Raw genomic sequence first — 14,598 nt, forward strand, 5'->3', positions numbered from 1 at the left:
AGTGTGTATGCTTTTATGCTTAACTATAATGACTATCATTATTCAAGCAGTTTTTATGCCAGAATTTTAATTTTTTTAGACTACAGACAAGATTTGTACATGAAATGTTTATACTCCAAAGCATTTGAACTAGGACAATATTATAAGTACACAAATATTATTGGTCTGACACATGCCCTTTTTAATGGGTGATGTTTACTCAATTGCTGTCATTAATGCAAAATACCATCTGCCATTTATATGAAAATTATAGTTTAATGCCTTTCTCCCACTCAATAAAACATTAAATTCTAAAATACAAGATTTTTTTTTGCTTTCAATGCAATAAAGTTGAATAAATGAGAAAATATAAATATTTTTATAAACAAGTTATTTAACAGAACTATATCTATAGATATCCAAATTAAATACTGTAATTTTATCTTAAAATAATAGTGGCGAGAATAATTTAGGAAAAGAAAGTTGAAATATAGAAATAGAAAAAGTATGGTAAGAGTTTGTTAGAAAAATGTTTATTATTAAATATGAAATAGTTTATGAAGTCCCATAAAATATAGTTTAAATAAACAGACATCAATTTTTGATTTCTTCATGGAATAATAAAATTTGACACTTCAAACTAGTTAATAGTTTTGATTTATTTTTTATTTTTTACTTTTAGGCAGCCTTAGTAATTCTAAGATTGCATAGATTGCAAAGGGTTATACAGATGGAACGGAGACATTCTACTCTCTTATCTGTGGTTGAGTATTGAAGCCTCCTGGACTCTCTACCTCTGCCATAAATAAACAAAGGGATACAACTCCTTCTACTCTTCAGTGTATTTTCTCTACCATTTACCAACAACTAACTGTTCCACTAGTTTGTTAACCATTACTAGGGTAACGTGTAGTCATGCAAAGGGAATAAGAAGCAAGAGAAAAAAAAAAAACTCATAGCAAAAGAGAGGACTAATGGTACACTGAATACCAATTTGGGAGGCATGAAGTTCACATGAAAGCAGTAATCTGGTTCTCAATTATGTGATGTAGTGGAAAGAGCATAGGCTGCTAAAATAAATAGACCTGGTTTTAAATTCTAACTGCTACTTACTGGCTTTATTACTCTGTTCTCCTCTTCCTTCCATTTATCTGACATGCTGCTGCTCAAACAATCACATTAAATTATAATTATGTTATGCACTTTTTGAGAATTTCCCACTTGTTCCTGCATTGCCTAGATTAGTTTCAATAGCATAGCAGTCAATATTCTTCAGGATCTGGTCTCGATCATATTTTCATTCTCAATATTGACTCTGTTCCCTGTTCCCACCAACATGTCCTCACCTTACCTGTTTACTTCAGCCATGGATATAAGTGTTATTTCCAACTGTTCTAAAATATTTGTCCTTCTTCTCTCTCATTTTATTCCCACTACTAATCTGTGTGAATAAAAATTCCAACTATTATTTGAAGTCCAATGTAAATTATACATCTCCAGGTAACCCTAACTCCCAGCTTTTGTATACTCTCTTAGTATTTTATTTGGATATTTATTATAGCTATATTCAAATTGTGCTATGACAGATATGTATATATGTATCATCCTCAATACATTATAAAGGTGCTATAGTTTATTTTATAGTCATGAAGCTTAAGTCTCAGGACTCCTTCCTGGTGCCTACTCTTTCATGGTCCTGGAAGGGGGCTTAGAAATTCTGAAATTTATGTAACTTTGAATTAATTATATTTCTTGAAGAGGTCTACCAAATTGTATACACTTCAGCCCCCACAAATGAGGATTTACCCTTGCATGCAGGAAAGTTATTCAATTAAATAATTTATATGGCTACTTTCCTTGACATCCTTGCCGGATGATACCCTAAAGCATCAATGATCACATACTATTTTTTTTAGCTCCCTAAGATGCAATTAATAAAACCTCATTACTCTCTAGGTGTCTTACTCTTATATAGTCTTCATGGGTCATTCTCTTGATAAAAAACGGTTTTTCCAGCATCAAAGGCATGAAGGTACAGTTAGGCCAAAACAACAAAGGAGAATAAGTGGGCAATTCAATTTCTCCTACTCTAAAGCAGAATCACATTAGAGTGGAAAGCTGCTATCTCTTGGTTTTAGTTCCACATAGAAAACAGACGGCTGAGAAAAATTAAGAGATTTTCTATACAGAGAGTCATCTTGTTATAAATGTGAACACCAAGGACCCACTCTGTGAGAGATACATGATCCTGATCCAAGGACAACTATTTAAGATCTATTTCCTTAAGGCAGATTCTCAATCTTTAGGGTTTCAGATCCCTCGAAGGATCTTTTAATATTCACATACTCATAATTTTAACATGGCAACTATATTAGTTTGCTAGAGCTGCCATAACAAATATTGCAGACTGGGTGACTTAAAAAACAGAAATATATTTTATTCCGAAGGCTAAAAGTCCAAGATCAAAGTGTTGGCAGGATTGGCTTTTTTCTAAGGTGTCTCTCCTTGACTTGCAGAAAGCTGCTTCCTAACTGCGTCCTCACATGGTATTTTCTCTGTGAGCGAGTATCCCTGATGTCTCTTTTTGTGCCAAAACACCCTCTCTTTATAAGGGCGCCCATCAGATTGTATTACCACCTACTTTAATGGCCTCATTTTAACTTAATCACCTTTTTTAAAGCCCTATCTCTAAATACAGTCATATTTTGAGGTACTGGGGGTTAAGACTATTTTTAAACATATGAATTCGGGGGTATACAATTCAGTTCATAGCAGAGATGTTTCTATGTTGCCCATACTTGTGACCCCTAGCTTATCTATTTCTTCATAGAAGAATGGAGTGTGTAGATGATCTGAAAGAAAAAGCAGAGCCACATGGTAAACACTATGGTTAGTGGGGAATAGACCATCCAAGGAAGGAGAGAAAAATGCATTGAATTTGACTGGAAGAAAGAGGTCATTGATGATCTCAGAGATTTGTATGTGTCTGTGTGTGTATAATACAATATGTGCTTCCACTTTATCCTGAAACTACTAAGATCATAGTAAAAAGAACATAAACCAAAAAGCACAAGTAAAATTTGAGTGAATATGCAAAAGAAATAGCAGCAACATTTTGGAAGTTCTACAACATATAGACAAGTGTTGACTGGCTTTGCACTCTAGAAAAACTGAAATCTAAATGCCTGCAAGGTAAGCAGGGAGCCAATAAGCACGTTGATTCTTATGAAAGGAACTGCAAAAACGCTCAGGAGTTGGAAACCCAAGGTCCCTCTGAGAACGAGGAGAGAGGTAGATATGGGTGAAATCAGGAGAAATGGCTCAAAGTCTGTATAATAATAGAGGCAGAAAATTGGGGGGGGGAGGGGAACTGAGTTACAGAAATATAGAGAGTCAAGAAGAAAACGGATCAGAGAAACAACAAAAATTTTCTAGAGCTGAAGGCCATTGAGACCCTTCAGAAGGCCCATTTTCATCCCAGCATAATAAATGAAAAAAGATCAAATCTAAGAGAAATTTGAGAAAAATTTAAAATGTAGAGATGCATGTATGGGGTAGCTTTAGGGGGTAGGGTAGCAGGAAACAAGCTGTAGAAAGGCATCAGACTTCTCAGTAGCTGTACTGAAAGTTTAAAAAGAATAACACAATATTCTCAAAATTCCAAAGAAAATTATATTTCTTCTAGAATTTTATATCTATCTATCAATTATGTGTGGAGTTTAAATAATATTATTTTCAAAAATACAAACTCAAAGTTTTGCTTTGAATCCTCCTTCCAAAAGCTAGTAAAAAGTGTATTTCAGTAAACATCAGACTAAACCCAGAAAGAAGAAGACATGAATTCTATGTAAGCTGGAGAGCAAGGGGATCTGCAGGATGACAGTACAATTAAACTCCAGGTCGAAAAGAGAACCTAGAAAGTTATCTCTAATTTGAAATCCAAAAACTTGGAACTGATGGAAACTGATTCATTTTACTATATTGAGAGCAGTATAAAAAACTCTGATAGTTTGGTCAAAAATTAGTGGAAGTAATATAAAAATCTAAACAAATGATACCATGGGATAGTTAATCTCAGAAAAAATACAAAAATGCAAAAAGTAAACTCAAAGAAGTATGAACTATTTTTCTAATTAATTATAATAATGTAAATAATTATTACTTAACTGTTTTTGTGGTATAGCTACATTGAGATGGGGACTGACGAATGGGGAGTACTACTGAAACGGTGCAGAGTAATAAAGCCTAGTTGTCGGCACCACAAGAAAAGAAAGCTCATCTTCTCTAATGGAAAGTCAAACGGATAGTGTGTAAAATCACCGACACTAAGAAAGCAGAGTACGCAAACTCTACTTAGGAATATGGAGGTAAGTACCAGAAGAAACAAACAAAAGTTTTAAGTGATTTCCTTCAGATGTTAGGAACTGGCAGAAATAAGGTATGCTGCTATTCCTCATAAGTTTTTTGAATTGACTTAAAAATATAGACACTGATCATTTTAATAAATGTAAAAATAAAAAGTAAATTATAAAGAAAAATATATTGCATAATAAATATATTTATGCCAAAAATACTATGGTCTAAATATTTCTGTATGTTTTATGTAAGGTTGATAGGGGCCTGAAAAAAATTTAGCTCAATTCAACTCTGCGTAATCATAGACTATGGAACAATCTTTCTTATCATAGTCAATCTTTTCTTGAAAATGTTGGGCACTTGCCTATTTTAATATAATTTAATCCACCAGGTTTAAGGAGCATCCACATGAATTAGTGATATTACCAACTGAACTACATGAGTAAGGTATATTGAGATCACGTATCCATATTCTTTCAGGCTGGGGTTTGGGGAGTAATATTGCTGATAGGGACTGCTGGTAAATCATCACGTTCCAAATCCAGGTTTCAGGGTGTGGTGACAAGGGCCATCATGAAAGAAGAATGTCAAATGAACCAATATGAATTTTTCTGAGAAAATAGAGTTTAATGGTGGGATGAAAGTTCAATGTTATATTTTTTTTGATGATTTATAAACTTTTCTCAAGATGATTTTATTTTAATGACTATTTTATTTCTTTCAATAAAAGTATCCCACAGATATTAAAAAAATAATAATCCAAATAACACCTATGCAAAAGATATGTCTCAGCCCCTTTCTTTCTCACATGAAATACAGTCCAATATTTCCATACCTCTCTATAACCATTGCTGATTTGTTCCAAGCTGAGTGAATACACAAGATCCTTGCCTCCCACAAAGAGTCTCTCTTGATATTCATCCAGCAGCATTGTATGGAGATCAAGAAATCCAAAAGGGCTATGAAAGACTGATGTTCTGTTTAATTCCAAGAGCTCTGAAATGCAAAAGGAAATGAATGCTAAACACGAGAAAATACAAATATCTTTATAATACTTTTCTTATGGCTCTATTTTTTATACCTATTGGAGCTGTGTAGTCACATTCATTTTATCAGAAATATAAAGCATTTAAAATCTATTACTTGAAAAGATTAAAAATAGACACTGCATTAACAATACTGTACTGTGTATTTGCACGTTGATAAGAGGAAAGATCTTAAAAGTTTTCATTACAAGAAAAGAAATTCTACCTATGTGAGGTGATAGATGCTAACTAAACTTCTTGTGAGAGTCATTTTGCAATATACACATATATTAAATCATATGTAGTCTATTTTAAACTAATATAATGTTATTTATCAACTATGTCTCAAAACAAAAAAAATTTTTAAAAATTTTGTGCATCATGTAAAAAAATAGAGTGTACTGGGAATAAATTTTAATGTGCACAAATTAAAATTTATTATGTGTATGAATCTAAAGACCAATTCAACTTAAAATGTAAGGTAAATAGTCTATGTTTTTAAATACAGAAAGAATTATCCTTCGCAATCTTTAAAATAAAAAGCTATGTGGAAAAGTTACTGTATTATGACTTTTATATTCACTTCTCTATGTGCAACAAAAATTCCAAATTCAAAATAAATATTCCCAAAGTCTGTCCATTTAATTCAGATGGACACCAACACACAAAGAATATTTTAACTTGAAACTGGTAAAACTCATGAAAATGAGTCATTTGACTATTCATCTAAATAAAGAAACTGGGAACAGGTTTTGAAGAAGATATGGAAAGAGTATGGTGCATTATTTGGAGAAGAAGAAAATAGAAATTTGAGAAATTAGATGTTTTTGATTCCTGAGAGACAAATTTGTAAAAGTAGAATTATATTGTTTTCCTACCTTACTAGGCATTCACAAATTGCAAGACATACTCATTTTAGGGATCTAATCCCATAACACAAGTATAGATCCAAGCTATCCACTGCTATTACACCTTCTCTCTTCTCTCTCTCTCTCTCTCTCTCTCTCTCTCTCTCTCTCTCTCTCTCTCTCTCTCTCTCTTTCTCTCTCTCAGTTTCTCTCTCCGCCCCACACATACAATCACTTATTGTTTTACAGCATAGCTGCTGAGTGGATTCTTTTCCAGAAAAATTTCCTGTTATTTCAATAGGTTGCTAAAATTCCCCAAGTTTTCTGCACAGTGAAATCATTATCTAAAACAATGCACCCAATCAAAGAAAGGCTACTCATTATCTAGAATTAACATGTCTCTAAACTCTAGAGTTACCAAACATGCTAAGGTGCAGCGCTTAGGAAATAAGTGCTGGAAAACACAGAAAGTCATAAAAGTAATAAAATGCAAGGGTCCTGCCCTCGAATATTGCTACGATGGAGCAGTTCATGCCAATATTAAAAAGTCTGAACAGGAATAAGGGAAAGCCCAACAAATAAAGGAGGCACTACATGGATGAGTCCCATTTAGGAATGAATTTACTCGTTTCCCGGTGAGGTCACTAGGACCTCATTACCTTTGTGTACATATGGAGAGAAAGACATCAATTTCTACTTGTTTTAATCACTTGCTGATTTCTGCTACACTTACTATAATTCTTACAGTCTGAATGGGGTAGTTCCTATTTCTTCATCACTAAGTAATAATAGAAACTAATTACTGACTCATCAATCTTATTATATTCTGATATATTAACTGTTATTCTGACCCATCTTTCCATCTCTATAGCCAAATCTATCCCAGGAGATCACAAAAATGCACTCATGTTCCCATGGAGACATAGTTTGGAAATGCAAAGGGAAAAAACTGACTTGTGCATTCAACAAATGCAATTTTTTTAAATGTTCACTTCTTATGGCCTTTACATTCTTTTTTTTTTTTCTTTTTACAAAATAGTTAACATCTACAGTATAACAGTTTAAATAACCATTATCCTTTATTTTATTGGTAGAGAAACTCAGGTGCCTGGAGATTAAACGACTATCTTACAGATATATACTATAACAATGAAAAAATTACTCAAATTACCACACATAACACAAACCTCAACCCCCTCTCTAACTGCCCCCCAAAACAAGGCAATCAAAGTACAACAAATGTGTGTATTATAAAAGAAAGTCCTTTAGACTGAGAATCTGGAAAACTAGATTCTAGTCTTGACTTTGCCATTAATTACCTGAGGAACCTTGAACAATCAGTTAACCTCTTTAGATTGGTTCCCTCATTCAAAATTCTTAATCGTTTGACTAAATTGCATTTCCAAAATGGAGGTGATAAAACACAGTAAAAATAAATAATTCAACACACAGATATTTTACAGTCTTTTGAAGTATAGTGCTGAACCTGTGTTTTTGGAGGATTACCAAATGGCAGGAATTATCAATGAACAAGCCTAAAGGGTGGTAGTTAAAATATTCATTTATGATTTCTCCTATATTTAAATTATATAAGGTCAGAGAATGTATTTATTAAGCTATAAAAAATATTGAACCTTGCTTATTTTGGTTTATTCACATTGTCTCAGATGAAATTGCTACCAAGGTAAATTTGGATACATAAAATTAAATATTTTATATATATACTTTACACAATAAGTCAAGAAATTTTATTTCACTTGTGAAAACACTTCCCAGACTAATTCCTAGTCATTGTTTAAACTTATAAGACCCAATGATTAGATTAGACTTTTCTTTAAACATTTTTACAATATGAAAGAAATACTCTGAATTCTTGTGCAACTCTCCACTTTGACTATCATACTGCAACAAAATAGTGCTAATGACAGATTCCTAAGTTCAGTAAATATATTATTGTCAGTAAATATATTATTTCAGAATTAAGATACCAACCAAAATATATCAATGTAATCATTTGTATTCTTCTTCTACATTTTCACAGGCATAAAACATGATTGTGATAATTAATTTTCTCTAAGGTCCAAACTGTCCTTCCTGTCTCTGATTCTCTAACATCCTGAATTTAAGTCTGAAAGGGTTAAAAGTATCCTTTATGGGTAAATATCTGTGCTTTGGACATATATCTGAAATACTGGACACAATACAGGCATTCTATAAAAGGAACACTTTATTTATTTATTTAATTCGCCTCTTCTCCCAAAGGATCTGAAATGACTTATGCAAATATATTCAATTAAGCAAATAAACATATTGCTAGGGTTGTTAAGATAAAGGGACAAAAAAGAGAATAAGATGAAAAGACTGGAATAAAATTTATTAACTGAAGCTCTTCTCTAATATTCCATAGAGTTAAAGTGAATACTAAAACCAACCCCAGGCTTCCTAAAACTTAAAGTCACTATAATACAAGAGAAAAAATGTCAGTTGCTAAGGAACATTGTCTGGTGTGACAGTTAATTTTATATGTCAACTTGATAGAATCTAGGTTGCTCAGATATTTGACTAAACATTATTTTTGGGTATGTCTGGAAGGGCATCTCTAGATGACAGATTAACATTTGAATTGCTGGATTCACTAAAGAAGATTACCTTCTACAATATAAGTGAGCATCATCCAGTGTGTTGAGGGTCTAGGTAGAACAAGTTGAAGAAAGGAAAAATTCACTCCTTTATCTTGCCTGAGCTGAGACATTAGATTTCTCCTACCCTCAGACTGAAATCTACATCATCAGCTTCCTGGTTCTGAGGTATTCAGACTCAAGACTGAGCTGTAATATCAGATTTCCTGGCTTTCTCCATTGCAGATAATAGATTGTGGGGTGGGACTTCTCGGGCTCCCTAATTGCATGACTCACTCCTCACTGTGTGTGCGTGTGTGTGTGTGTGTGTGTGTGTGTGTGTGTGTGTGTGTCTGTGTGTGTGTGTGTGTCTGTGTGTACATATATAACATCACTAAAAAAAATCAATAAAATATAAGGTATCTAGTGCCATACCTCTGGTTATAATTACATCCTCAATACAAACCAACTAAATTTATATCAAAGAGCAATTTACCAAAAGTGACTTTATGGCCATGGGTGGCCATATGAGTTAGGACATTAATGATTTTAATGAATAGAGGTTAATTAAATCAAAGTAATGTAAATCTAAGAACAGAAAACCAGGCCTAATAGTAACTGTAAAACCAGCAGAAGCTCAAAGTAATTTAACTCAGGAGATGGTTCATCTTTGTTTTTTGTTTCTATTAATGCCACTGCTTCATTATACTGATTCTGAGGGTTTATTGATTAGTTTGCTTACATTAGCCCCAACTGTATGACCTTCCAGCTTCCAGTCTACCACTGTATGACATTTATATCTTTCATTTCAAAATTTTCAGGGAAAAGAGCATAATTGGGTTAGCCAGTATTCACAATTCATAGACTGCTGTTTTTCTCTAAATTGTATGCTTTACTATTAATTATTCATCCATGGTTAAATGTGGAAGTCATGTAGTAAATAGTGTGGTCCCTATAATTATATAGGGTCAGAACTGTTACCATAAATCATGTATCTATCACACAGGCAAACCTATCCAGTCTGTCTTTACTGATGAGTAAATTCATAATAACAAATTCATTACAATCTGTATTTCCAGTAGGCTGATAAGTTGACTTGCTGTTTACAGATGTTCCATATAATAGTATTAACTGTTGAAGAACATCTGCCAAAAATGAAAATTTGAGTTTTTCATTAGTTGGCCTTGAGCCATCCTTCCTGATAATAACTAACTTGTTAAAGTCATTCACTTTTGGAGAATAAACCTAACTGTCTACATAGAGAAGAATACTTTAACTTCTGTTTTCTTTTGGGATGGGGAGACATTCATTTATATCATCCTTATGAAATTTATAGGAATTAAAGCACACTTTATTTGTAAAAAGAGCATTGTAAACGTAAAAGCAATTAATAAGATAAAAAGTAAAGTTTTATAAACCATGAAATGCCAATGTTTAAAACAAGTGGAAACATAATTATTAGGTAAAATTGAGAAAAAACTACTTATTTATAGGATAGATATGAAAACAAATTATTTCCTTTAGTATGTTGGAAAAAAATATTTTAAAGAAAAGAAAAGCTATCACCTCTGTTCTGTAAATAGACATGTAATTACAGAAGACAAAAACTAATACACATAAAAAGAATTCACTTTGTTAAGTACACAAAGAAATAAATGTGAAACATTTTAAAAAATTATAATAACCAGTGAAAATGAGGTTCAGGATATTGCTGTTAGGACTCTTCTAGAGGTCAGTGTTACATTTCTATTTTATCAAAATGTTTTTCAGCAAATTTGTATTATTTCATTAAAAATATGTCTAATAAATAAAAAGGAGTGGAATGGGGAAATGCCTCTTGTTTTATGAACCAAATTTCTTCTACATCCTAATATTGTTCATCAGAGCCCTTACTCTCAAATTGGTAATAACAATTAATATTTTTATTGAGCAGCTTTGTGTCACATACTGTTGAAGTGTTTAGTGCTTATTATCTCATTTAATAATACCAAAATTTAATGAGAAGTTAACTGAAGAGCTTTGCTATTACCAATACATGTGAAATGGGGTGCCTGTGAACTCACACCATTTTGTCATCCCCAGTTCTGATCCCAAGAGTCAAAGAGCAAAAAGATTGTTTGATTTATTAAAAGCTCATTCCTTAGCAATGATAACTCCATAACCTGTTACATATAAAACTCTCTACAAAAGCAATAAAGAAAAGCCTAGTTTATTAAAAGATGATGTGTCTGAAATAAAATGCATTTTTGCAGAGTCTGATATAAGTAACAAGATAAAATAGAAGGTTTTCCCGATAGTCAATATTTGGGCTTGATATAACTCAGAGTAATTCAACATCAGTAATATCAACAGAAAAATTCAAGTTAATATAAATTTTTAATTTTAATTACCTTTAATCATATTTATAAACTACCTCAAATAACTACAGAATTTTTCATTTGCTTTGACTTAATCTGTGATATTTTCAGTTTCATGCATCTTTTGAAAAAATTGGAAAATTTTAACTTAATTTTCATAGAGTTTCAAATGGAAAGTTTTTTTTTTTTTGATGTATACTAAAGCAAATAAAACTTAAGCAGGAAACTTTCCTCATTTTTTGTCTCTTTTTAGTTTTAGAGTCAACACTTTAAGTAATATTATTAGTGATCTTAGCTCCAAATTATAGTCTATGGACTTGGCATATTTACCAAGCAATGGCTAACTTCTTTATCCTTTCGCACTGTTTCAAACTGCCTACATGAAAGAATCAGAAAACATAACAGGAAAAGGGGGACAAAAGAAACTCTAATCACAGGTAATCTCCAGAAAACACAGTGCAAATAATGGACAGCGCTGACTCAGTTTAAAGGAGGGAGCTCATCTTCAGTTCTTCCTACTCTAAAAATAACATGAATTACTTGGAGGAGAGAGTGGACAAAGAAACGAGACTAAACTGAGATGCACCATCTCAGAGTTCATCCGGAAATTTTCTCGAGAGAGAACTAATTATTATTGCTAAGCTGCATGCTAATTATCAGCTGTCAATGAAGATATACAGAGGATTTAGTCATTTCCTCTCATGGCCTTTCTCCTTAACCTGCAAGGGAAATATAGTTTTAAAATTCATTGAGATCAATATATTACAGAGACAGTTCTCTTCATTTTGTCAAAATATATTTAAATTTCACACATCAATGTTTAAGATGGGGGTAGAGGAAGTGCACTTTTTCAGTTCTCAAACCAAAAAAAAAAGATTTTCCAGGGGAGGGCTGTTTTCTTCTTGAATGTACACTTCTTCCACTGTCACTTGCAAATTAGCAACTTCCCAACTTTAAACTTTTCATTATTTTTGAATAAATTATTTGATTCAATGCATCTCTTAAAATTAAGTCAACAATAAATCACTGAATTGCACACATAGTAAGCATTGTTAATGAAAATGAGATATAGAAATAACCATGAAAATGTTTCTTCAATTTCTTGACAGTTCGAAAAGAAGAGGTTTCTTACAACATGGTTTTATGATTTTGACAGATCTGATCAAAGATCGCTAATGATTTGTAATAATGTTGAAGCAGAGTGGTAAAGAAATAGCAATTAACTTTTTAAAGGGTAAACAGTGGATAGTGCAATGGTTTGCTAATTGGTCTTTCTCACAATGGACTGTAGCTGGCCTTTCATGCGTTCTCTAAACTTAGATTCTTTCTTTCTTATAAGTCAAAGGTCCACAACAGGCATTGTCATTGCAGTGCTCCAAGTTTTCATCACACACCACTCCAACAAAAGCAAACAGAGTTCAAATGGACCTATAAATAGCTTAGACATTAAATTGCCTTTTATTTCCTCCATCAAGGAAAACAAAATGGTGTCAGAATTTTAAGATTATTTGTGTTCCTATCTTATATAAATTATTAGTCAGTATTATACATGATATTCTGGCTTAAATGTCTCTGAACTCCTCTATGAACACAGGTCACCATAGTACAAGGTTACAGAGTGTCATTGTCTATCCATATACTATATATGTGTGCATGTATTTAAATTATTGAACTGAAAACCATAGAATATAAAATGCTACTACCTAAAAGTAAATGATTTATCAATTTGCTTTTGACTGCCTCCTAATTGTTTAAATATGATTATATTCTATTTAATTGGAGGCCAAAGAAGTAAGTTCTATGTGAATATCTTCCTGAACTGAACCTGCTTGCCTGGGGTTACGCTGAACTGGAATCACAGTGTGTCATCCATTCAACATTCTTTAGAGCCTTGTAAACTATATCATGTTATTCTAAAAAATAATCACAGGGCCTGCAAAGATTTTAAGAACAATTATATGCTCAGATTTATTTTAAAAATACCAATTGGTTTTGTTGTGCATAAAGGCCAAAAGGGTGCAAAAGCTGAGTGAAAGGTGGTTTGAAGACTATTTTTTTTTATAAGCAGGTGCGGAAAGTACTAGTAGCAAAGCAAGGTACATTATAGAGGTAGAGCCTGAAGCATTAAATGGAAGAAAGCTACACTTCAAATTTTACATAAGAAGGTAAAATTATTTTTTTAAGTTAGTATTAGGATAACAAATTGTAATTCAATTTGCTGAATAATTTAATAATATTAACATCCACTCTATTAGGTGCTATATCTGAGTTTCAGAGGGATATTAAGGATTAATACAGTTCTATTAAAATAAAATAACAGAAGTTAGATTTTGGTACTCCTCATTTTATTTCTGTAAATTAATTTTAGAGGTAAGGTTTTTCAAACTTATGTACTTGATAAATTGGGCCCATTCACTTTTTTTTTTTAATTTAAGAAAATACGTTATAAGTTTCTAACTAAAAAGAATATAAAGGTTTATAATGATAAACTTCCTCACATCTGGACTCTCTATTCCTGCACAGTTCTCACTCCTTTGCCTTCAGTGGCATAACCCTGTTTATTAGTTTCTTGGGTATCCTTCTAGAATTTCTTATGCATCTCTCTCTCTTTCTCTCTCTCTCTCTCTCTCCCTCTCTCTCTCTCATCTATCTATCTATACACATACATAATACATATGTGTGTGTGTATACATACACACACATATATGTGTGTATATATATATACACCATAATCTTTCACCTTTTTTGTGCACAAAAAGAATCTTAATATAAATGTTATTCCTTATTTTGTTTTTCTTCACTTAATATATCTTGGAATATATCTTAATATATCTGCACCAAAACTTTGAGAGGGCATAGTTGCATTATATTTCATTTTATAAATCACCTATTGGCCGGCATTTAAATTCTTTCAAAAGTTTGTCATTATAAACAGCACTACGATGTATATACATGAGTAGATGTCAATTCACATATGTGAAATTTGCAAAATACATTTTTAGAAGTGGAATTACTAGGTGTGTGTATATATATATAGCCAATTTGCCTTCATAGGAATTATATAAGTTTAAAATTCCACTACTACATATGAGAGTGACTGTTTCCCCATAGCCTTGACAACAGTATATAAATAAAGCTTAGGATTTCTTCTGATCTGATTGGGGAAATACAAATTAAATTTATATTTCTCATTTTGAGTAAAATTAAGCATTTTTCCACATATTTTAGAGTACTTCGTTTTAATTTTTGTTACTTAGCTCTTCATATCTGTTGCCTATTTTCTCCCAATATTAAAGTTGCTTTAACAATATCTGAATTTAGGAAATTTTCAAACTTTTAAATTTTATGTTATGTGAAGTCATGGGTTAGAGATGGAGGAGGCAAGGCCCTTCAATGTAGAAATCTGTGTTTCAAC

At 32.2% G+C, this 14,598-nt stretch overlaps 1 protein-coding gene across 1 annotated transcript in view; it reads right to left on the minus strand.

Moving 5' to 3' along the window:
* Positions 1–14,598, minus strand: part of SEMA3E (semaphorin 3E) — a 229,814-nt gene that overhangs the window by 93,642 nt on the left and 121,574 nt on the right. Inside the window, exon 2 of the mRNA XM_036230305.1 lies at positions 5,171–5,331. Within this exon, the coding sequence (XP_036086198.1) occupies positions 5,171–5,331 (161 nt within the window). The remainder of the gene's footprint in view (positions 1–5,170; positions 5,332–14,598) is intronic.

The sequence above is a fragment of the Rousettus aegyptiacus genome, unplaced genomic scaffold (genome assembly GCF_014176215.1).
Source record: "Rousettus aegyptiacus isolate mRouAeg1 unplaced genomic scaffold, mRouAeg1.p scaffold_m13_p_13, whole genome shotgun sequence".
Classification (NCBI taxonomy): Eukaryota; Metazoa; Chordata; class Mammalia; order Chiroptera; family Pteropodidae; genus Rousettus; species Rousettus aegyptiacus.